This window comes from Ranitomeya variabilis, chromosome 4 (genome assembly GCF_051348905.1).
Source record: "Ranitomeya variabilis isolate aRanVar5 chromosome 4, aRanVar5.hap1, whole genome shotgun sequence".
NCBI classification, from domain to species: domain Eukaryota; kingdom Metazoa; phylum Chordata; class Amphibia; order Anura; family Dendrobatidae; genus Ranitomeya; species Ranitomeya variabilis.
In genome coordinates, this window is record NC_135235.1 from 67,157,662 (window position 1) to 67,182,167 (window position 24,506).

A 24,506-nucleotide genomic window follows, 5' to 3' on the forward strand; every position below is an offset into this window, starting at 1 on the left:
CTGTGGTCTACGCTAAGTTTAGGTGGTACTAGTTTTCTTATATATCAATTATTCTACTTTGGCAAACTATGAAATTTAATTACCAATCTATCAAACTGTGTTCTGATTGCTCATCTTCTTGAATTATAATAAGGGCATCAGGAAAGGAGAATGAGCAACTCTTCCAGCACTGAGGGAGTTAATAATCTCTTAGCAGTAATTGGTCGCTCTGAAAACCCCGGCGATATTTATTTGAGCTGTATACTGAAATAGTGATTACAAGGTGGAGAAGATCCCAGCATGATTGTGTGGCTTGGTGGTGCTTTGCTTTTAGCCTTTGGGCTCATTCTCATCTCTATCTGGAGAAGAGGATTAAGAAGTCCTGGATCTGCAAAGTATCCCAAGAGCTTACCTTCATTGCCTGTCATTGGGAGCTTACTTCACCTTGGGAATCACCTCCCTCCACACATACTATTCTGTAATCTGCAGAAAAAGTATGGCAGCCTCTACTCCTTTATGATGGGTTCCCATTATGTAGTGGTTGTGAATAATCATGAGGATGCCCGGGAGGTTTTGCTGAAGAAGGGAAAAACATTTGCTGGAAGACCCCGAACGGTGAGTATCACTTAGATAAGTCCTTCTTCAGTTATTACATAGTGAGAATATAAGTGGTGACTTGATATATCCAGCAAAAAAGTAATAACTGTAAATTATGAGTGTGAAGAAAGAGCAGGCTATTGTGGATGGCATGGGTCGTGGTAATGCTCAAGGACAGGACTTCAAGGCTGAACACAAGACTTAATGAAATTCTTCAGATATTTACAAACCTCATTAACTCTCAGTGGTTCTTTGCTTTTTGGTCTGTAATGCTGGGATGCAAACGCTATATCGATTTTAGGGTCAGGTTCCACTAGTAAAAGGGTATACGATAACAATTTGATAGGTATAGATTTCAAGACAACACAGAATTCAGATTCTTGCATTGCCAAAAAGTCAATCTGCGGAGAGGTGGCCGGGACATAGTGAGACATCATAATTCTTCTTCAACGTCCCACACGACATACCGGATGGGTCAAGTAAGCAGAAACTGAGGCTATCCCAATGTAGTGGTACCATTGTATGCCATCTATGCTGTAGATGTCACCCTATAAACATAGCTTAAACAGTACTGGGGCTACTTGTGTAGTTTCTGTCTTTCTGTTAGGTCTTACCCATTCGCCAAGGAGACCTTCAATTCTTAAGTCTGACTTACTCCCAGCACATCTCTGAGTTTTAGAGACCTGTTAAAAATTGAGAATACACCTCCTTTAGAGGGCAGCAGGCATAACCTATATCCAACTCCATTATGTAACTTAAAATGATGGGCTCTGATGTTCCGAGATATATAATTTCTTAATCAAGAACTAGAGCATCCATGTTTGAGAGATCTTCTGTGTTTTTCAGGCGGTTCTCCAGCATTGCAACTAATATTTTATTCCAAATTTGTTCTAGAGCGGAGAACATAAGGGCAGTGAGTTTGAGCACTTAGCACCATTAATTTCCATTGCATCGGCTCCTGGAGGATGCGGTAGAAATTTACATTGTCACATCACTTTGGCCCGAGTATGAGACACTGTCACAGCTGTAACTTGAGGTTCCCGAATGAAAGGACTTCCATGTGCTTTCACTGTGATGTTACATCTAAAATGTTTTTAAATATTGGATTTTATATACCATATAATGTTGTAGCCCGTGTAGCTGTGGTGGTGTGAAGAAAGCTTTTCTCAATGTCTTGTGCTGAGTTTAAAAGGGTTTAATAAACTAAAAGATTGATGACTTAGCCTAAAAAATTTACCTATAATATTTGACTGGTGGGAGTGTTGACCTCCAGGACACTTGATCAATAGGACCAGACTCAATGGCTCTTATGGAAGAATTTATGTGACAATATAGACAGTGAAGGGGACGCGGCACTCCCCGGACCCTCTGATTGCGCTAAAGGGTTAAAGTGCTCTAGGTCAGACCCCAACCAATCTTCCCCATCACTGCCTATCATTGTAATGGATTATTATTTTAAAACATGACAATTTACATAAGGAATACATTTAGATAAAATGAAGTATCTTTGTAAGAATGTTGCTTTACTTATCCAATACCTGTTTCAGGTACAATAATCAGGAGCTGCATTCACAAATCTGCAAGGTTCAGTGCTTAAGTCTCCCAGCTTTCTTTCTGATGCCTTTTTGATTGTTTCTAAGAAAGGTCAAAAAGATTATGAGTGCACCTTTGGCTTATATTACATGCTATATGGAACCAGTACAATGAAAGTGATGCAAGGTTATGCCTTTCGATATCACTGCAATAGAGGTGAGGGGTTAATGAGGACTGGAGGTCCTCTGCCCTACTAACGAGCTATAGTTTGCAGATTCAGTTTTTATAGCAGGCTCCTGCATTACATATAAGAGGCATCAAGGGGGATTTCTTCCTTCCATTGAGTCACTGGCTTTTTAAAACATTAATCTCTTAGGCTAAAGCTATACGACGACATGTGTCGCACGACACTGAAATCGCATTGTGACATTGCATCTAATGATAACCTATGATGTCACATTTTGACCTCCGACCTACTGCAACATAAAGTCACATATGTTTCCAAATGTGCTCGATTTTCTGTCTCCGGTCTTAAGACACACAAGACTCTCTTGCCATAGACTTCAGTGTAACTCGCACATGACATACCAGCGATTTGGCCATTTTTTTACAGCAAAATCAGCTTTAAAATAGTCACACTGCAGGAAATCATAGACAAGCTGTAGAGATGTTTTTGGTCGCACGCGACTTGTCTGAGAATTTACTGTTGTGCAGCAAATGTCACTATACAACCCAATCTTAATGTGATTAAAAAATGTATTACAAAATGTAAAAAAATAACAAGGTCAACAAAAAGACATTTATTAGTATAAAAAAATTCTGTTCATACAGCTAATTAAAAAAGCTACGTATTGGGGATGAACACAGCCATAATAACATGCACAATTTATACAACACAAAAACAGTGACTAAAATAATCCAATTTCTCTCACTTAAAACAAAACTTCATATGGCCAAGTCAATAAAAAAGTAAAAAGTTATGACTGTCAAAAGGTCTTCGTATGGACCTCTAGAGGTGGTTCACTATGCCTTCATATGGACATCTAGAGGTGCTCTACTATGTCTTCATATGGACATCTAGAGGTGCTCTACTATGTCTTCATATGGACATCTAGGGGTGGTTTACTATGTCTTCATATGGACATCTTGGGGTGCTCTACTATGCCTTCATATGGACATCTAGGGGTGCTCTACTATGCCTTCATATGGACATCTAGGGGTGCTCTACTATGCCTTCATATGGACATCTAGGGGTGCTTTACTATGCCTTCATATGGACATCTAGGGGTGCTTTACTATGTCTTCATATGTACATCTAGGGGTGCTCTACTATCTCTTCATATGGACATCTAGGGGTGCTTTACTATGTCTTCATATGGACATCTAGGGGTGCTTTACTATGTCTTCATATGGACATCTAGGGGTGCTTTACTATGTCTTCATATGGACATCTAGGGGTGCTTTACTTTGTCTTCATATGGACATCTAGGGGTGCTTTACTATGTCTTCATATGGACATCTAGGGGTGGTTTACTATGTCTTCATATGGACATCTAGGGGTGCTTTACTATGTCTTCATATGGACATCTAGGGGTGCTCTACTATGTCTTCATATGGACATCTAGGGGTGGTTTACTATGTCTTCATATGGACATCTAGGGGTGCTTTACTTTGTCTTCATATGGACATCTAGGGGTGCTTTACTATGTCTTCATATGGACATCTAGGGGTGGTTTACTATGTCTTCATATGGACATCTAGGGGTGCTTTACTATGTCTTCATATGGACATCTAGGGGTGCTCTACTATGTCTTCATATGGACATCTAGGGGTGGTTTACTATGTCTTCATATGGACATCTAGGGGTGCTTTACTTTGTCTTCATATGGACATCTAGGGGTGCTTTACTATGTCTTCATATGGACATCTAGGGGTGGTTTACTATGTCTTCATATGGACATCTAGGGGTGCTCTACTATGTCTTCATATGGACATCTAGGGGTGCTCTACTATGTCTTCATATGGACATCTAGGGGTGGTTTACTATGTCTTCATATGGACATCTAGGTGTGCTCTACTATGCCTTCATATGGACATCTAGGTGTGCTCTACTATGCCTTCATATGGACATCTAGGTGTGCTCTACTATGTCTTCATATGAACATCTAGGGGTGCTCTACTATGCCCTCATATGGACATCTAGGTGTGCTCTACTATGCCTTCATATGGACATCTAGGGGTGCTCTACTATGTCTTCATATAGACATCTAGGGGTGGTTTACTATGTCTTCATATGGACATCTAGGGGTGCTTTACTATGTCTTCATATAGACATCTAGGGGTGGTTTACTATGTCTTCATATGGACATCTAGGGGTGCTCTACTATGTCTTCATATGGACATCTAGGGGTGCTTTACTATGTCTTCATATAGACATCTAGGGGTGGTTTACTATGTCTTCATATGGACATCTAGGGGTGGTTTACTATGTCTTCATATGGACATCTAGGGGTGCTTTACTATGTCTTCATATGGACATCTAGGGGTGCTTTACCATGTCTTCATATGGACATCTAGGGGTGGTTTACTATGTCTTCATATGGACATCTAGGGGTGCTCTACTATGTCTTCATATGGACATCTAGGGGTGCTCTTCTATGTCTTCATATGGACATCTAGGAATGGTTTACTATGTCTTCATATGGACATCTAGGGGTGGTTTACTATGTCTTCATATGGACATCTAGGGGTGGTTTACTATGTCTTCATATGGACATCTAGGGGTGCTCTACTATCTCTTCATATGGACATCTAGGAGTGGTTTACTATGTCTTCATATGGACATCTAGGGGTGGTTTACTATGTCTTCATATGGACATCTAGGAGTGGTTTACTATGTCTTCATATGGACATCTAGGGGTGGTTTACTATGTCTTCATATGGACATCTAGGAGTGATTTACTATGTCTTCATATGGACATCTAGGGGTGGTTTACTATGTCTTCATATGGACATCTAGGAGTGATTTACTATGTCTTCATATGGACATCTAGGAGTGGTTTACTATGTCTTCATATGGACATCTAGGGGTGGTTTACTATGTCTTCATATGGACATCTAGGAGTGGTTTACTATGTCTTCATATGGACATCTAGGGGTGGTTTACTATGTCTTCATATGGACATCTAGGGGTGGTTTACTATGTCTTCATATGGACATCTAGGAGTGGTTTACTATGTCTTCATATGGACATCTAGGGGTGGTTTACTATGTCTTCATATGGACATCTAGGAGTGATTTACTATGTCTTCATATGGACATCTAGGGGTGGTTTACTATGTCTTCATATGGACATCTAGGAGTGATTTACTATGTCTTCATATGGACATCTAGGAGTGGTTTACTATGTCTTCATATGGACATCTAGGAGTGATTTACTCTGTCTTCATATGGACATCTAGGAGTGATTTACTATGTCTTCATATGGACATCTAGGAATGGTTTACTATGTCTTCATATGGACATCTAGGAGTGATTTACTATGTCTTCATATGGACATCTAGGAGTGATTTACTATGTCTTCATATGGACATCTAGGAGTGATTTACTATGTCTTCATATGGACATCTAGGAGTGATTTACTATGTCTTCATATGGACATCTAGGGGTGGTTTACTATGTCTTCATATGGACATCTAGGGGTGCTTTACTACGTCTTCATATGGACATCTAGGGGTGGTTTACTATGTCTTCATATGGACATCTAGGAGTGCTCTACTATGTCTTCATATGGACATCTAGGGGTGTTCTACTATCTCTTCATATGGACATCTAGGGGTGGTTTACTATGTCTTCATATGGACATGACACCCCATTATGATAGGCAGGGAGACGCTCTGTAAGAACTTCAGTTCTGGTGGTTTTGAGCATTCCAGGAATTACTTAGACAGCGATTTATCTGAGTGACCTCCATGTAGTACTACATTTCAGGTTATAAAGGGCCTATCAGTTCTGAGAAGAAAAAAAATGTGACTGAACATGAAATTATAATACTTATCTCCGATATATGTCATGGGTAAATCAGATTATTTCCCTCAGTATTACAGAACAGAGAATGTGAATTTTATTTTAAATTTAGTAGAAATCTGGTAACATTCTTCTTTAGGACCTACCTACTGGGGGGTAAATAGAATAGCCACTTTTTACTGCTTAGTCACTACAATCCAAGCAAGGAGATAATTTATCATATTTACCTATACCTATTGGGCGCACTAAATAAAAATGTGGATTTAAAAATAATGGAATACTTATGATGCAGCGGAAATAGAACAAAAAGCAAAAACTGGCCCTTCTGACCCATTGAGTGGTCCTCTATAAGCCATGGACTGGTGGTGAGGGCCTGTGTACAGGAGGTGCTCTGTGTCTCTAAGGCTACGTTCACATTTGCGGTGTGCGCCGCAGCGTCGCCGCCGCAACGCACAGCGCAAATGTGAACACATGCACAACGCAGCTTTTTGCGCCGCATGCGTCCTTTTTTTCATTGATTTTGGACGCAGCAAAAATGCAACTTGCTGCGTCCTCCGCGACCCGACGCGGGCGCCGCAGGGACGCATGCGGCGCAAAAAGCAAGTGCACCGCATGTCCATGCGCCCCCATGTTAAATATAGGGGCGCATGATGCATGCGGCGCCGCTGCGGCGCCCGCCGCTGCGGCGGGCGCCGCTAATGTGAACGTAGCCTTATCCTCTTTTTCTATAGGTGTCTGTACGATGTCGGTATTTAAAGAGCCAGCATCCCGTGAGAATGGCCCTTTAAAATATGTGAATGAACTATTGTATCCTAAATATCTCTGTTCTTTCCTCTCAAGGTAACAACCGATATTTTGACAAGAGATGCCAAAGATATTGCTTTCGCAGACTACAGCCCCACTTGGAAGTTTCACCGTAAATTGGTGCACTCTGCTCTCAGCATGTTTGGTGAAGGGACCATCGCCATTGAGCAGATCAGTGAGTATAGAAATGACGAGGATTTTAGATGTCTGTGCAAGTAGAGGCGGGTTGGGCACTGATCTCATAGAACACTGATAACTTATCAATCAGACTGCAAATGGGTGTTTGCTTTGGATAGATTATCATGAATGTGTATTGAAAATAATCTAATCATAAGGTGCACTGCTGATTGGACCACCAAATCATCAACAGTTTTCAACAGGGAAAGCGACAAGGGTTCAATTTCCCAATGGTATCAGCTAAAGGGAAATTAATTAATACGCAATGCAAGGATATGCCAGGTCATCCACAGTAAACCATACTCTTTGTATTCACCCTGGTTAATAGATGATTAGTTTTAATTAGTAGGATAGTTTATTGGAAATCCATTAATAAGGTTCTGAAGAGCTGAGGTTCTGGGTTGTAATAATCAACAAAGCAGGTTAACGATGGAACTATTTTTTTATTCCTTACGTCCATGGTCTTACAACCAGTCCAGTTAGATGGTCAATATACATTGCACCCAGTCCACAAGATCCCAACCTGGAGCTGGTAGTCCCACTACTCTCATACCAGGCGATACGCTCTGTCTCCTAACTTGTGTCTGGCCCACGGCTTTTGTATCTCCCGCCAATATAGTCTGTGGTTACAGTCCACGCGCCTCCAGATGACAGATACCATCTACCGTAGCACATGTATCTCGCTCCAGCCAGCAGCAACAGTCCTCAGGATAGGTCCTCAAATACAGAAGACAGATAATATGACCACAGCACATGTATCTCGCTCCAGCCAGCAGCAACAGTCCTCAGGATAGGTCCTCAAATACAGAAGACAGATAATATGACCACAGCACATGTATCTCGCTCCAGCCAGCAGCAACAGTCCTTAGGATAGATCCTCAAATACAGAAGACAGATAATATGACCGCAGCACATGTATCTCGCTCCAGCCAGCAACTGATCTCCAACCACCATAGGCCACCATCAGGGGCACTAGGACCTCAGCAACAGATCCCCACCCCTCGATGTAACCGTACCAACACACTCACTAAACATGTGGCTCATTGTTCCAGGTATCAGCGCCCAGGATGGGCAGAAGTGTTCACACCCTCCTCCTTAAACATTTGATGAAGAATATTCCAGAAGCCCAGTTTCCAGCCTGTCTGCAGGGTTGTGTATTAGGGATGCCCCCTGAAGAAAGGAACAAAGACACACATGCCCCCAACAGATGTAGGACAGAAATTCTAATGTAGACTTTATGTATACATGATCTCCACCTGGCATGTCTTCCTCTGATTACTGTCACTGACAGGAAACATTGATTTGTGAGGCTGAACACTTTCCAGAAGAGATTTGTGCACCTTAAAGTGACAAGCAAGTAAATCTCTAATAAATACAACAATATGATCGGCGTTCTGATGCTCCTTGCTGGAAAAGGTCCGTGGCCAGCTCCTCACAAGGGTATTTCAAAATGATTTTCATACTTTAAACCTTTCCTGTTCCATGACATCCTACTACATCATGGACCAGGTGTTTGTGTATGGATTGGGCTCAGACGGTGATCCCATTCCTCACAGAGCAGGTACCAGCTGTTTCATACAGCCAGGACCTACCTCTAACAGCAGCAACTGGAGCTAGCGCAGATCTCTTCTGTATTACCAATGCCACTGTCAGCCTGGGATAGCTGCATTTAAGGGCCCAATCCTGGTTCGGTATCCATTGGCGTTACGTCTTGCTTCTTATTTTCGGTTGCCATGACAGCCACAAGAGACTAAAAAAGAAGGCACAATTTAAAAAGAAAAAGTTTAAAAAATTATTTTAAAAGGTAAAAAAAACCATAAGAGTAATTCCCTCCCCGAGCTTAAATATGTAAAAAAAATTAATTACTTAATAGAAAAGGGATATTTGGTACTGTTCGTAAAAGTCCAATTTCTCAAAATAAAAAGTGACTTAATAAGTAAGTTAAATGCGGTAAAGAAAAATTAAACAAAACTTCAGAATTGCAGTTTTTTGGTCTCTACAAGCCACACTTTTGTCAGCTATTGACTCAGTCGCCCCTCTCATTCACAGCAGAATGTGACAAATCAATAGACAACCCTGGCACATCAAACCACACAAAAAAACTGTGCCAAGTGTCCAGGGTTGCAAAGCAATGCTGAAAGAAAAAATGCACTCACAGGAAAACTAGATCACATTCAAGCAAGCATTTAAAAAACTCAAGTTGGCCCTCACCTCTGCTAAACAGGAATACTTCACAACACATCTTCTCTATCCCACAACCCCAAACAGTTAGTCGACACTTTTAGTTCCCTCCTCCATCCACCCCTGCCACCTTCAAACTCCTTCATATCTGAGAAGAATTTGCTACACATTCCAAAAACAATATCGACCACATCAGACAAAGCTTTAATGGTCAACCACCATAACCCCTCTGCACAACAGACCAATGTCCTTCCCTTATAACCTTCTTTCCCATCATCACTGGACAAATGTTTGATAATTTTCTCCCGAGTCACACCTCACCACTTGTGCGCTTGACCCCCATACCATCCCACCCCCTCCCCAACCTCACCACAATGCTTATTTCAGCCATAACCCATCTCTTCAACTTATCATTAACCTACGGTGTCTTCCCTTCGTCTTGCAACCATGTAACCATAATAAATAATTTTATCCTATAGCCTCAGCATATTCCACAGCACTTTACAATTATGCTGGGAGATGTACAGACAATCAAGACAATACAAGTATGAACACATAGTTCACCAGTTACAGGAGGATTGAGGGCTTTACTCACAAGCTTACTATCTATAAGGAAATAAGGGGACTACATTACACCCGTCCTGCAGAAACCATCCCTTGATCCAACCTCTACGTCTAGCTATCTCCCCAAATCACTTCCCTCAAAACTCCTTGAACAAAACTCCCACCTATCATCCAACACACTCTTTGACAACCAGTAATCCAGCTTCCAATACTTCACTGAAACTGCCCTAAACTACTGACTTGCTAAGTGCCAAAGCTAAAAGACAATAATGTGTACTCCTCCTTCTTGACCTGTCCTCACCTTTGTCACAGTTGACCACTTCCTCTTACTACAGATCCTCTCTTCCCTTGGCACCAAAGATCTTGCCCTCTCCCGGATCTCCTCATATTTCACTATCTGCAAATTTAGCGTTTGTACTAGGACATGCCATAAAGTCTCAAGGCTTCTAATACCACCTACATACTGATGACACTCACATCTACCTCTCATATGTCACCTCTCTGCTGCCCAGAATCCTAGAATGTCTATCATCCATATCCTCCTTCTTCTCATCACACTTTCTAAAACTCAATATGGACAAAACCAAATTCATCACCTTTCCTCCATCTCCCTCAACCCCCCTGCATGGCCCATCAGAATAAATGACAACACCCCTGTGTCACTATTCCGCTGTCTTGGTGTAACCATCGACTCTGCCCTGTCCTTTAAAAAACACATCCAAGCCCTGACTACCTCCTGCCTCCTTCAACTCAAAAATATTTCCAGTAACCCCCTATGCTCAACCCTGAATCTACTAAAATGTTAAGGTACCTTCACACTGAGCGACTTTACAACGAGAACGACAGCGATTCGTGACGTTGCAGCGTCCTGGATAGCGATATCGTTGTGTTTGACACGCAGCAGCGATCAGGATCCTGCTGTGATATCGCTGGTCGGAGCTAGAAGTCCAGAACTTTATTTGGTCGTCAGATCGGTGTGTATCGTTGTGTTTGACACCAAAAGCAACGACGCCAGCGATGTTTTACAATGGTAACCAGGGTAAATATCGGGTTACTAAGTGCAGGGCCGCGCTTAGTAACCCGATATTTACCCTGGTTACCATTGTAAAAGTTAAAAAAAAAAAAATACATACTCACCTTCTGATGTCTGTCACGTCCCCCGGCGTCCACAGGGTTTAACTGCTTTCGGCAGGAGCGCTGCTAACTGCACGTGCTGCTGCCGAGAGCTTCCCTGAGATATGAGAAGACAGTTTCAACGATGCCGAAGTCGTTCCCCTGATCGTTGGTCGCTGGAGAGAGCTGTCTGTGTGACCGCTCCCCAGCGACCTAAACAGCGACGCTCCAGCGATCGGCTCGTTGTCTATATCGCTGCAGCGTCACTGAGTGTGATGGTACCTTTAGTGCATGCCCTCATCATCTCCCGCCTCAACTACTGCAATATCCTCCTCTGTGGCCTTCCTGCTAACACTCGCACCTCTCCAGTCTGTCCTTAACTTTGTTGCCTGACTCATTCACCTCTCCCTCACTACTCCTCCACCTCTACCAATTCCTTCAGTGGCTTCCAATTACCAAAATCATTTGGTTTAAACATTAAATAATAATATAATCTTTATTTTTTTTATATAATAGATAATGACCTACAAAGCCGTCCATAATCTGTCTCCTCCATATATCTCTAACCTGACCTCCTAAGACTTCCCCCCATATAATTTCTTCTCCTCACTAGACGTCTGTCTCTCTTCCACCCTCATACGTTCCTCACCCAACCGTCTCCAAGATTCTTCCCAAGCATCCCCCGTCCTCTGGACTTCATTGCCTCCATGCCTCCAATTGTCTCTTGCATTTGGGAACTCCAGACACAGCTTGAAAACCAATACCTTCATAAAAGCCACAGCCTGCAACGACCCCGCTGCCACCTCACCATCAGTAGATCTGTTGCAACCCCTCGACTTTTCCCAACATCTTGCTGTAAGCCTGGTCAGTTTTACTATATAGTGAACATGGCAAATAAAAAAAAAAAACAATTGTGTAATTGCATTTTTCTTTTGCAATTTCAACAAACTTGGAGGTTTTTTTCCCTTTTTCTAATTCGGCAATATGATTTCCCAGGTCAGTGCAAGTATGCAGATACCAAACATGTAGTTTTTATTTAAATGGTGAAAAAAAATTCTGAAATTTGTAAGTTTTTGCGTTTGTCACCATTTTCCGAGACTTGTACCGTCTCCATTTTTCGTTATCTGGGGCTGTGTGCAGGCTTAATTTTTGCAACCTGATCTGATGTTTTTGTTGATACTACTTTGGGGTACATATGATGTTTTGATCGCCTCTTACTACATTTTATTGCAATGTTGCGGCAGCCACAAAAACGTAATTTTGACTTTTCTATTTTTTTCTCATTAGGCTGATTACCAACCGGAATAATTTATTTTATATTTTGATTGATCGGACATTTCTGAACGCAGCGATACCAAATGTGTGTTTTTTGTTTTTTTTTAATTGTCTTTTTTCAAAGGGACAAATGTGGGGTGATTTCTATGTGTAGAGGAAATCGTGATCTCCTATGAACGCCATCCACGAGCCGGCATTGACAGGAGTGTCGTAATGACAGACACAGGGGTCTTCTGCAGACCCTCATCTGTCAACCCATCGACTCCCATCGATCACATGACAGGGGCGCCAATGGTCGGGATTTAAGACACTCTTCTGCATGGCGCATGTTAAATCCCACTGCCTGAACTTGACAGCGGGATTTAACTGGTTATCAGCCTCTGCTCCACCCACGGCTGTTAAAGGCACATGATGGCTGATTAAATCAGCTGTCATGTGCTGGGAAAGATATGGGCTCAGCATGTGAACCTGCATCAAAGGCAGGGACACGACATGTGATGTAAATGTACGTCATATGTCATGAAGGGGTTAAAACTACAACTCGTTCTGCAAAAATAGGGAAGGAAAAAACAAAAGCGCAAGAAGCAAAAACTGGCTCCTGCAGGAAGGGGTTAAGCAATCTCATCTTTAAGCAGAGAAAATTCACCGTAGAAATCTCTGACATGCTGCAGATTTTTGCCGCAGATTCCATCAACTAGATAACTGAGCCTCATCGATTTACTTGGATGAAAACAATGAAGGTTCCTATTCATTATCTACAGACACAGGTCCTAAAAAAATACAGACTTGATATGCAAATTATGAAGAAAAATTACATATCTTTTCACTTTTTTTTTCTGCTGAAACTAGAAAACTTTTATACTATTCATATAGTCTTTGCACAACATCTTGACATGCACCCTCTAGTGGTAACATTTGAGAACGCTGGTCAAACCGCAGCCATCCCTGGTATAATTTACTATGTAATATTATTTGTGATATTAAATATATTAATAAGAATATAATTACATTTCTGTTACTTGTTGCAAAAAAAAAACATTCAATACCTTTCATAGTGAAAAACGTGTGGTAATACCTCCAAAAAAATACTACAGTGAACCTCAAGAACAACAGGCTTATTAGATGAAAATCTTTGTGGCTCTGCTGACATCTGGTGGTCAGTTTTTGAATTACATGACCAAAATTTATTATAGAGTAGATTATGTAAAATTTACTTTTCCGTTTGTATATTAACTATTTATGGTACATGTCTAAAAATATTTGAAACAAAATATGTAAAAATATATATATATATATATATTTGAAGGGTCTAATCATTTTTAAAGTGTTCCATTAAAACTGTGGATAACTGGCTTATTATTTTAACAATTAAAAAGTAAATATGGAATGGGGGAAAAAAATGCAATGTCTTCTTCTTATCGATCTGTTTATCTGTGCATTCGTCTGTTTAGTACAAAAGTGCTAAGGTATGATCATTCCCATATCTGATAATTGTCTATTGGACTGTACAGTTTGTAACGTCAGTTTTTTGTCATCTGCAAACTACAGATAGTCCCTGCATTTTACTAATTGTAACACAACAACTAGAATTATTAATATATAGACCCTCTCTGTGACTGCAGACTTTGGAATACTCACATCACACACAATGCCGGGTGGTCACGTGACTGCAAGTGCGCGATATACATATTCCCTGCCACATTCCAACTAGACGTGTCCAGCATAGCTCAAGACAATAGAATTGAGCAAGGCCAATCACGTCTAGTCGGCATGTGGCTGGATGTATATCGCATACTTGTGGTCATATGACCCACTGATCCTGAGTTTCCTGACAGCGTGCGCTATGAGAATTCCCAAGTCTGCAGTCACGTAGAGGGTAGAGTATAGATATAACTGTCACATGTGTAATAGCACCCCCTAGTGTTCTTTTGATGTAGTAAGTGGACGATCCATTTAAAGAGAACCTGTCAGTCTATTCTTGCTCTCCAAACCATGGGCAGCATGATACAGAGTCTTTCTGCCCTTTTGCAGCAAACGTTACAGACAGGTTCCCTTCAATTTCACTTTATTTAAAAAAATGTGATCCAATTATTCTTCCTTCTCTATTGTAGTTTCTCGCGAAGCTGCCTCCTTGTGCCAAACCCTTACTTCCCAGACCCTCCCACTCGACGTGGCTCCGGACCTAACACGAGCCGTCACCAACGTGGTTTGCGCATTGTGTTTCAACACAAGATATAGTAGAGGTGATGAAGAGTTTAAGACCATGCTAAGCTACAGCAAAGGCATTGTGGACACCGTGGCAAAGGACAGCCTGGTTGACATCTTCCCTTGGCTTCAGGTATGCCCACAATGGAAAGTAGACTTAAGGGGAATCTGTCACCAGTTTTTTGCCACTTAATCTAAAAGCAGCATAATGCAGGGGCAAAGATCCTGATTCCAGCAATGTGTCATTTACTGGGCTGCTTGCTGCAGTTTTGATAAAATCACTGATGTATTGACAGTAGATTATCACTAGAGGACTAGTAAACCTGCTGCCATTTAGTCCTCCATATTCATGAGCTCTGTATAACCCCACCCCCACCACTGATTTGCAGCTTTCTGCCTATGCACAGGGTACACAGAAAGCTGCCAATCAGTGGTGGGGGCGGGGTTATACAGAGCTCAGCATTCAGAGAACTGCTAGATCGGCAGCACATAAAACAATTTTTAAGCAAAACTACAACACCCAGTAAAGTAAGGGGCACATCACTGTAATCAGGGTCTCTGCTACTACATTATGCTGCTCTCAGATGGCGTAGTGAAAACCTGGTGACCGATTCTCTTTAAAGTGATACTCTACAATCTATCCTACGAATACTGTGCAATTGTGGGTTGTCAAATTCCGCTGAATAAATGGACTGATGTAGTTTCATTGATCGATACACTCGTCTGTTTTACCGAATGGATCAAAGTGTCCGATCCGCGACACTCAGTGCTGTGCACGTCCTCCCTTCAACTCTGCCAATAAAGTCTATGGGGTTCTATTCCACACAAATGACAAACAGAAGACGTCCTTTTTACTTCAGTGATCTGTGTTTCATCCATTTTTCATAGATCCATTGATAAGAGTCAATGGATAAATAAAAGTTCAGACAGGCTACCCGAGTCAGATATTAAAAACGGATGAGAAATAAATGGATGCAGCATGGAGGGAAAACAGATGACGCAGGAAGGAGTCACGGTCCGTTTTACATGGTTGTAAAAAATAGGCATGGTAAGGGCGAATGCAGCCTAAGAATGCGACAAGCACAGACACAAGGCAACATTTATATACCGCTATCATAGTCATGGTGGCTGCCAGGCATTCCGAGAAGAATAAAATCAATATAAAATTAATTAATTAAATAGAGGCCTGGCCCTGCTTGCACACCTGACACACACCAATTGCTAATTCGACACTTGCCCCTGCACACAATGAAACCTAACCCAGCTCATCGCGGAACAGAAACGGTTCCCTCTCTATGGGGTCATCTTTAGGCTATGCACCCATGATGAGTTTTTGGTGAGTTTTTGATGTTGCAGATTTTCTGCAGCATTTCTGCACCCACTAAGGTTGCTTGAATTTTTTTTGTGAAAAATATGCAGTGTAAAAACTCATCGTGGGAACGTAGTAACGTAGCCTTAGCGTGCACCTGAGCCTATAAAAGCATTCCTATTCTGCTGCACATATATGACATGTTCCAGAAACAACAAGACATTATTAAAGCAATGCGCCAATAATAATAAAAAAAAGATGGACGTGTGAAAAATGTGACCGCTCAGATGTGGAGCCACATGAAAATGACTTGTCCCCAGCCTGCCCACATGATCGCCAAAATCCAACTTCCTAGGCTATACAGATACCCCCACTAGTGAGTTCCTGAGCGCAATATCCCACCTTAAAATTTACTATGGTATCCTCTTAAGTGGGAACTAGTTAGGTTTTAATCCAACTTGTCCTGAAAAAGTTGAATACAATTTTTTATCGAAGAAGGCGGCTCTACCCAGTGACTGACCGCATTCCCTGTACGACTTTACATAGAGAAAGCTGACAATCCATAGATAGGACCGCCCACTGGACTCCTAAATAGAGAAAGCGGGAATTTAAGTGATCAATGAACCAATGACAATTTGGAATTAAATAATTAGTGAATGTTCTTTAATGTTTTCAGATATTTCCCAACAAGGACCTGGATGTATTGAGACAGTCAGTGGCAACCCGAGATCAGCTGCTCGAAAAGAAGCTAAAGGAGCATGAGGTAGGCGAGGCGGAAGGTATGCAAGAGAAAAATCACTGAAAAACACATTCAAAATTATTATTAATTTTTTGTTATAAAAATTTTACGGAACTTCCCAATAGGTAATTATTATGGGAAATAGCTTTATGATAAATGCACAAGTTAAACCCCCCAAAACCATTCACACAAAAACCACAGAAAGACTTTATTATAGTAAAATATTTGTGACGCCAGCAGCACAACTTGGTGACCCAACACTTGCATCACCCTAGGTGACACGCTCGCCTGTCCATGGCCCGTTCTCTGCTCTGCTTCCCTTAGGAGACCATTAGCCATTCCATCCAATGTCTATGACTGTGCATGTCTGTCTGAACCAGGCACCTGCACCTCAGCCTGATTCCCCCCAAATATTCCCTATCAAATAACTTTTGGATCGCTCATGGTGGCCCAAAACTACCAAATCCATGTGTGTGAAATGCTCCAATCCCTTCCAACAAAAAAACATACTGGCCAAAATTACAATTTCTAGATGATTCAGCCCTTTCCCTAAGACCACCTATCACCATTTTTCATTCGTAAAAAAAAAAATCAGGAGAGCCTATTTTTTGAGGGGTTTGTGTTGTGAATTCTGTTGTGGGTTCTGCTCTTGGGCTCCCTCCGGTGGTTATAAATGGTAGTGCTGCTGTTTGTCCTTCACAGCAGTCATCAGGTGCTTCCACTTTGGACGGGGCTATTTAGTCTGGCTTCACCCTTTAGTGAGTGCCAGTTGTCCATTGTTTTTCTGGAGGATTCACATCTCTGCTTGGTTTCTCCTGCTGGATTGTCCAAATCATCAAAGATAAGTCCTGGCTTTGTTTTTGCAGTCCACATGCGGTGGACTTTATAGTTCAGTGAATTGCTATGTTTTTTCTTGTCCAGCTTTGTCTGTGTAAGGATTTATTCAGCCAAGTTGGAAGCTCTGGAGTCGCAGTTACCCTCCAAGCCTTTAGTTAGGTGTGGAGATTTTTGTATTCTCTGTGGTGGATTTTTGTAGTAATTTAATACTGACCGCACAGTACTCTGTCCTGTCTTTTCTTTCTAGGTAGCGTGGTCTCCTTTGCTAAATTCTGTTTTCAGTCTGCGTTTGTAATTTCGCTCTCCTCTCACAGTCAATATTTGTGGGGGGCTGCCTTTCCTTTGGGGATTTTCTCTGAGGCAAGATAGTTTTCCTGTTTCTTTCTTTAGGGGTAATTAGTCCTCCGGCCATGACGAGGTGTCGAGGGAGTGACAGGAACATCCCATGGCTACTTATAGTTGCGGTGTTAAGTTCAGGGTCTGCGGTCAGTATAGAGGCCACCTACTCCAGAGCTCGTCCATGCTGCTCCTAGGCCACCAGATCATAACAGGTTTGATTAAACCCAGCAACTTTTTCATGGGGCTTCTATTTTGGTTCCTGTACCCCCGATTATCCTGCCAAAATGTGGACTGTTGGCAACTATGTAAACCATACTGTGCTACCTTCTTAAATCCTCTATGCTAGCTCTCCCGCTCACTGTTACACCACTTACTGCCTCAAAAACAACCCGACCAGACCCCTAACACCACTCTAACTGCAGCCATCATTATTTTCACTCTTTTAAAAATATGACTTAATCTGACTCAATCCTGCCACCCAATTCTATTCCGGGGGCTGAATGGTTCCCCTTTCCTCCTTCTTGCCGACACTTTTACCTGCTTTTCCCATTACAGTCTATATGTCCTTTATATTAGGACGTGAAATTGTGACTGAGTCTTGTCACTGACAGTAGGGTCCTGGCACACCCTGAAATGTCAGGATTTCTCCGACGTTTCCTTAAAAACTTAGACAACAGAGATCTGACCACCACTATCCTTCCTACAAGCGCCCTAAGCTTATGTTAGTCTTGTAATATGCGGATTTGGGCACTCTACATTGCCGCACCCTTTCCTTGCCTTTACATTATTATTCTCATTGGTAGTAGATCCGGAGCGGTGTTTGAGATCTCTGGTTTCTGACTCTAATTTCCGTATGTTCCAGGCGGCTTTTTGTAGTGAATCCGTCAAGGACTTATTGGATGCTCTTCTGAAAGCCAAACTCAGCATGGAAAATAATAACAGCAATATGTCCCATGATGTGGGACTGACGGAGGATCACATCCTGATGACTGTCGGGGATATATTTGGAGCAGGAGTGGAGACGACGTCTACGGTGTTGAGATGGGCAATTGTATATTTATTACACTACCCAGAGGTGAGACCATTGCTTAGATGTATTTTTTAGAAGTGAGTGGTAGAAGCATTGCTAACATTAGTCGGATTCACCCTTTCAGGTGCAGAAGAAGATCCAGGAGGAGCTGGATATGGGGGTTGGATTCGGAAGACATCCACAACTGAGCGACAGGAAAATCTTACACTACTTGGAAGCCACCATAGCTGAAGTTCTGAGAATTCGGCCTGTCTCCCCTCTACTCATTCCTCATGTTGCCATGAAAGATACTAGGTGAGAATTTTGCATCGGGACCTGTAGAATTTGTGAATTGCATTGAATAATGTACTTATTCTTGTTACCTGGCCGCACTGTAAAGGGGTAAATGTACTTTTGAAAAACAATCACAGGCGTAATTATATTGGGTGCAGGTGTTGCAATCTCACCCGGGCCCGGAAGCCTAGAGGGGCCCAAATGGTCCCATACGCCCAAATGAGAAGACTAATATTATTGAAGACCCTTGATAGTTGGGGGCCCTGATGGAGTTTTTGGATTGGGCCAGCGAGCATCGAGCTACACAACCCTTTACCATTAAAAAGGTTGACCTACTTTAACAACTTATCACCTGTGCACAGGTGATAAATTGCTAATCGCTGAGTATCCAACTGTTGAGACCCCAGCAGATGCCAAAAACAGAGCTCTTCAGATCTCTATGGCGCAAGTGCCCCACAACTTAATTTATTGTCTATGGGACAGTCGGAACTATCAAAGCATTGAACATGGCTGTCTTCATCAGTTCTTTACATAATGAAGGGAGCTGTAGTATATGATAGATTTGTGAATACCAGCAGTCTGGTGCCCAGTGAACAGCAACTTAGTGTAGGACAAACCCCTTTAAGACTCTTGGTAAAAGGTTGACTGATGGTAACGGGTGTATTTTTAGGGGTTAATATGCATTTTCAACTTTAAACTGCTCTCCGGGCATTTCCCAGCAATGGCCAATGCCTGGGATAGGTCATCATCAGCTCTAACAGCAGCAGGATAGGAGATCAGCTCCTATTTCTTTGGAGTTCTGCAGCACATAGCAGTGACTGCTACACATGGAATGTAGCTGTGCTGCGCAGCACCATCCAATGTTTACATGCAGCGGTTACCAGAGCTGATCAGTGGGGTTGTCGGGTATCATAGAGATAGATCTTCAGTATCATATGCATGGAGAATCCCTTCAAGCACCTCTTTAAGAACTCCTTTAAGCATAGTGATGACTGTGGTAAGCAAACAACTTTGGGTGGTCAATGAAATTCTGTTTATGGATAATTTGGGTCAGTAACTGTGTTTTGTACGGCACATTAATGGTTATACTTGTTTTACAGCATCGGAGAATACACCATTCCTAAAGAAGCCCGAGTGGTTATAAACCTGTGGTCGCTGCACCATGACGACAAGGAATGGGTAAACCCTGAGGACTTTAAACCAGGTTTGTAGAAAACATTTTTTTAGGTATTTTTTAATAACCCAAAGCTGATTTTTTTTACAGAATATCAATTTTCATGATCTGACGTGAACAACCATCTGCAGAGGAAACATTTCCAACTAGTTAGATCAAATCTGATAGGGGAATCTGGACCATTGATCGGCAATGATTGCTTTGTCACCATAGACACCCGCATTATCGTCACCGATGCTCTTTATCAGTTATATCGGCCTCATTATCCACGCCTTTACGACAGTCTTAATTGAGCGCACACAATTATCAGTTCATCAGTGACAATGTTAAGTGCTTCCTTCTCAGAAATCTAAAACAATATAACTTAAGGACGCAGAGCCACGATCATAAAACTCATAGAGATCAGACTGCTGGGTGAAAGGTCGACCCGAAGGAAAGAACTGTAATGTGCTCAGGGAGGATTTGATTCAACGTAAAAACTTATCAAACCGTTCTACCCAACTTGTATCTTATGTGTATGGACACTTTCAATTCCCCCCATACCAGAGGTGTCAAACTGCGTTCCTCGAGGGCCGCCAACAGGTCATGTTTTCAGGATTTCCTTGTATTGCACAGGTGATAATTTAATCACCTGCACAGAATGATTCCAGCACCTTGTGGAATGCTAAGGAAATCCTGAAAACATGACCTGTTGGCGGCCCTCGAGGAATGCAGTTTGACACCTCTGCCCCACACACAATAGATAGCTGCTGGACAAACCATTGTTTGGCCGGCAGATGTCTCTCTGCACTCCCCCATACATGGGAGCGCTCCCCCTGTGTTTTCTATGGACGAGCTGCTGAAAGTCTCATCTGGTGTCGACTTATCTCACCAAAAACAAAAGGATCAGCAGTCTAAAATAAAAAATGCTGAAACCTTTTCTTCCTTGACATCATCTGTCAGGGGAGAGGCTGAAGACCACCATACACGCTGGGATCAGTGGGTTCTGTTGACATTAGTCTACTTTCTATCGGGGGCATTAGTTAGTTTAAAAAGGGACAGCAAACGGACTCCCAGAATTTAGAAGAACCATTCACACTTTCCCTTTTCTCATGGATTTGTGCGTCTTTTCCATTAAATTTAATGCATTTGTTATTCTAAACCATTTTCGCGTATCAGATGGGATCATGCATTGTGTGGGGCTCTGTTAAAAAAAAAAAACATATGACACACTGACCCTGTAATCCGAATATGCCCTTAGGGAACAGGTATATGGTCGGATTCCCGTGCACCACTCCTATTGCTGCGTGCTTAGCTAGGCATAGATCTCCGCCAAACCACCAAAAAATCCAAGTAGAAGAATACAAGGCACCGGAACTCTTCTTAGATGTATACTTTATTGATCATGCCATATATCCAGTAGAAAATCAGTAAAAAAAAGGCAATATTTTGGCAACAAATGGCCTTTTTCAACCTAGAGCATTGTTTCTTTTGTTCTGACTTGAAGAAGGCCATATGTGGTAGAAACGTTGCTGTTTTTCTACTGGATGTGGGACATGATTAATATATAGTACTTTTGACGAACTTTCCCGATGCCTTGGGATCTTCTATATGTCCTTAAGGAACATTTGCCAATGTCCAGAATACAAAAAAAGTGATGTTTTTTAAACTGGTGAGGCTCAAATTTTTATGTGATTGCAATTATAATAATTTATGAGTTAATGGTACATATTAGTATTTGTGGAAAATGCTAAATATTACTTGTAGTACAGACTTATTGTCACGCTCACGCCCTGACTGGTGGGCGTGAGCTCAGGGGGTTTGTGGCCCCACTGTGCCACAAACCAGACTACCCTGAAAGGGGTGTGACTATGACAGCTGCCTGGGTTTTCACTGGAGCCTCTGATGGTGAGGTCAGGCTTGTGCAGCAGGCAGCTGCCAGGTGCTACTCCAGGGTGGTGTCTGGCTGTGGCTGCTGATCCCACTTGGGACACAGGAACACTAGGATTGGTGCGGGCATCAGGCAGGACTAGCAGATGAGCACGGATGAGATTCAGGCGAGTAGGCTGGCACGGCTGAGACACAGGGCTGGCAGAGACACGGCAGAGAACACAGGGCTGGCAGTGACACAGGACTGGCAGGGACGGCAGGAACACAGGACTGGAAGGCACGGCAGGAACACAGGACTGGAAGGCACGGCAGGAACACAGGACTGGAAGGCACAGCAGGAACGGCAGGACTGGCAGGAACACTGGATTGGAAGGCACGGCAGAGAACACAGGACTAGTTGATGTGGTTTATGATGGAACAGGTAGGGACCTGTTCACACTGGAGGTGCAGGTACGGATATGTAGTGTGGAGGAACAGGTAGGGATCTGTTCACACAGGAGGTGCAGGAAAGGAAACAAGCAGAAAGGAATGAGGTATGAAGGAACAGGTTGGGACCTGTTCACACGGGAGATTCAGGTACGGAAACAAGCCAGACGAAAAGGAGAATGAAGGAACAGGTTGGGACCTGTTCACACAGGAAGAGAACCGCAAGGCTGTGGATAGGAATGGTAGAGCAGCAAGAGATAGTGTAGCAACAGAAGCTAAGCAGAGCGGAACCGCAAGGAATGCGGAGAGGAGCTGCAGCAAGGGATAACTGCAGCAGCAGAGCAAAGCATAACTGCAAGGAATGCGGAGAGGAGCTGCAGCAAGAGATTACGGCAGCTGCAGAAGCTAAGCAGAGTAGAAAGGAGCAGAACCGCAGGAGTGCAGAGCAGAGATAAAGCCACAAAGGTACAGAGCAGGCAGAGCCGCAAGAGTGCAGAGTGTAAGCAGACTGAGAACACGAGGAAAGACACAGCAGGGAAGGAAGCCACAGACAAGGAGACAGAGATAAGACTAAGTTCAGACAAGGAAATGGTACAAGACAAGAAACAAGGACAAAGACACAGGGACCAGGATATTCTGCCTCCTGGAGGGTGGACAACAAGATCAAGGCAATAGCACAGAGAATCCTCCAGAGAGGGAGTAACACAAAGCAAGGCCTGGCAAACTCAGAAGCTAAGCACAAACTGAGCTAACACATTGCACAGGCCCAGACCACTGGGTAGAGCTGCACTAAATACTGGAGGCCTCCTGGCAATTGGCCAGGAACAGATTAGACAGATGCACCTGATTCCTATAAGAACCAGAGAGTTCAGGCGCCGCCCCATTATACACACAGCCATGAAGTATGCAGAGAGCAGAGACACAGAACATGGAGCTGGCATGAAACAGAAACCACATCATGGCCTGGAGCAGTGGGTAAGATAGTGTGAGAAATGCGAGGCCATGCCGTGATGCCAGCAAAGTTGTTACACTTATCATGTAGTTTTATTTTGTCTAAAAAAATATTGTCTTTGGTTTTTGGCTTGGGCACTGTTCACACTACTTGTTTTGCAATGTCTGGGGTTCTGGGTGACTGCATACAGCCTAACAGGGACCACGGCTTAGTGACAATTACAATGTGCAGTCGCATAGGCATTATGTTGCGTCATTGTTTGTGAAAAGTAATGGAAACACTTTTCAGAATACTGGGTGAGTCACTTAGTTGTCAGAGTGAATGTGCCCAAGTTATGTGCCAAGCTAGAAGCCTCTGGGGTGAGTCTGGCTGACACAGTACAGGATGACCACCAACCTTAAAAGTTTAGCGACTCCACCATTAGTCATTCCTCCTCATGAGTAGGGACAACTAATACCAGTCATGTTTGACCATCGTTCTTCGTGTTTTGATGCTTTTTATTATAACTGTAAATGTCTTATCTATGTGTCCACCACTCGCATCTTCATCATCCTTATCATTAGCATACTCTTACCCTACTGATGTGTTGAATTTAAGCACAACTCCACCAATAATTTAATTGTGGACATTCCAATAATCATACAGCCCCACTTCACTACACGGCTTCTTATCTTTCACAGATCGCTTCTTAGATGAAAATGGACACCGTTTGTACTCACCAAGTCAAAGTTACCTACCATTTGGTGCTGGAATTCGAGTTTGCCTTGGAGAAGCTCTGGCCAAGATGGAAATTTTTCTTTTTCTCTCATGGATCTTGCAGAGGTTCACTCTGGAGGTTCCTGAGGGAGACCCTTTGCCAAACCTGGAGGGAAAGTTTGGTGTTGTTCTTCAAGTCAAACCATTCAAGGTGAACGCAAAGCTGAGAGACGCCTGGAAGAACATTGACATCACTTCGTAAACACTGCACAATGTAACACGTATGGATCCCAAAGTGCTTTTGAAGATTTGAGGGGTTGTCTCAAGTTCTTATGTGGGTACATTTGAATAATGCTTCTAAAAACAAGCAACTTTGCAAACTACTTTCTACTAAAAATGTTGTCTGTT

The 24,506-nt window shown here is 42.6% G+C and overlaps 1 protein-coding gene across 1 annotated transcript; it reads left to right on the forward strand.

Moving 5' to 3' along the window:
- The first annotated feature begins 249 nt into the window (after positions 1-249).
- On the forward strand, positions 250-24,506 carry CYP17A1 (cytochrome P450 family 17 subfamily A member 1). The gene is made up of 8 exons (XM_077258655.1): positions 250-594; positions 6,976-7,114; positions 14,361-14,587; positions 16,440-16,526; positions 18,541-18,753; positions 18,833-19,002; positions 20,082-20,185; positions 24,083-24,506. The coding sequence occupies exons 1-8, from the start codon at positions 280-282 to the stop codon at positions 24,358-24,360; spliced, it is 1,533 nt and encodes a 510-aa protein (XP_077114770.1). The 5' UTR covers positions 250-279; the 3' UTR covers positions 24,361-24,506.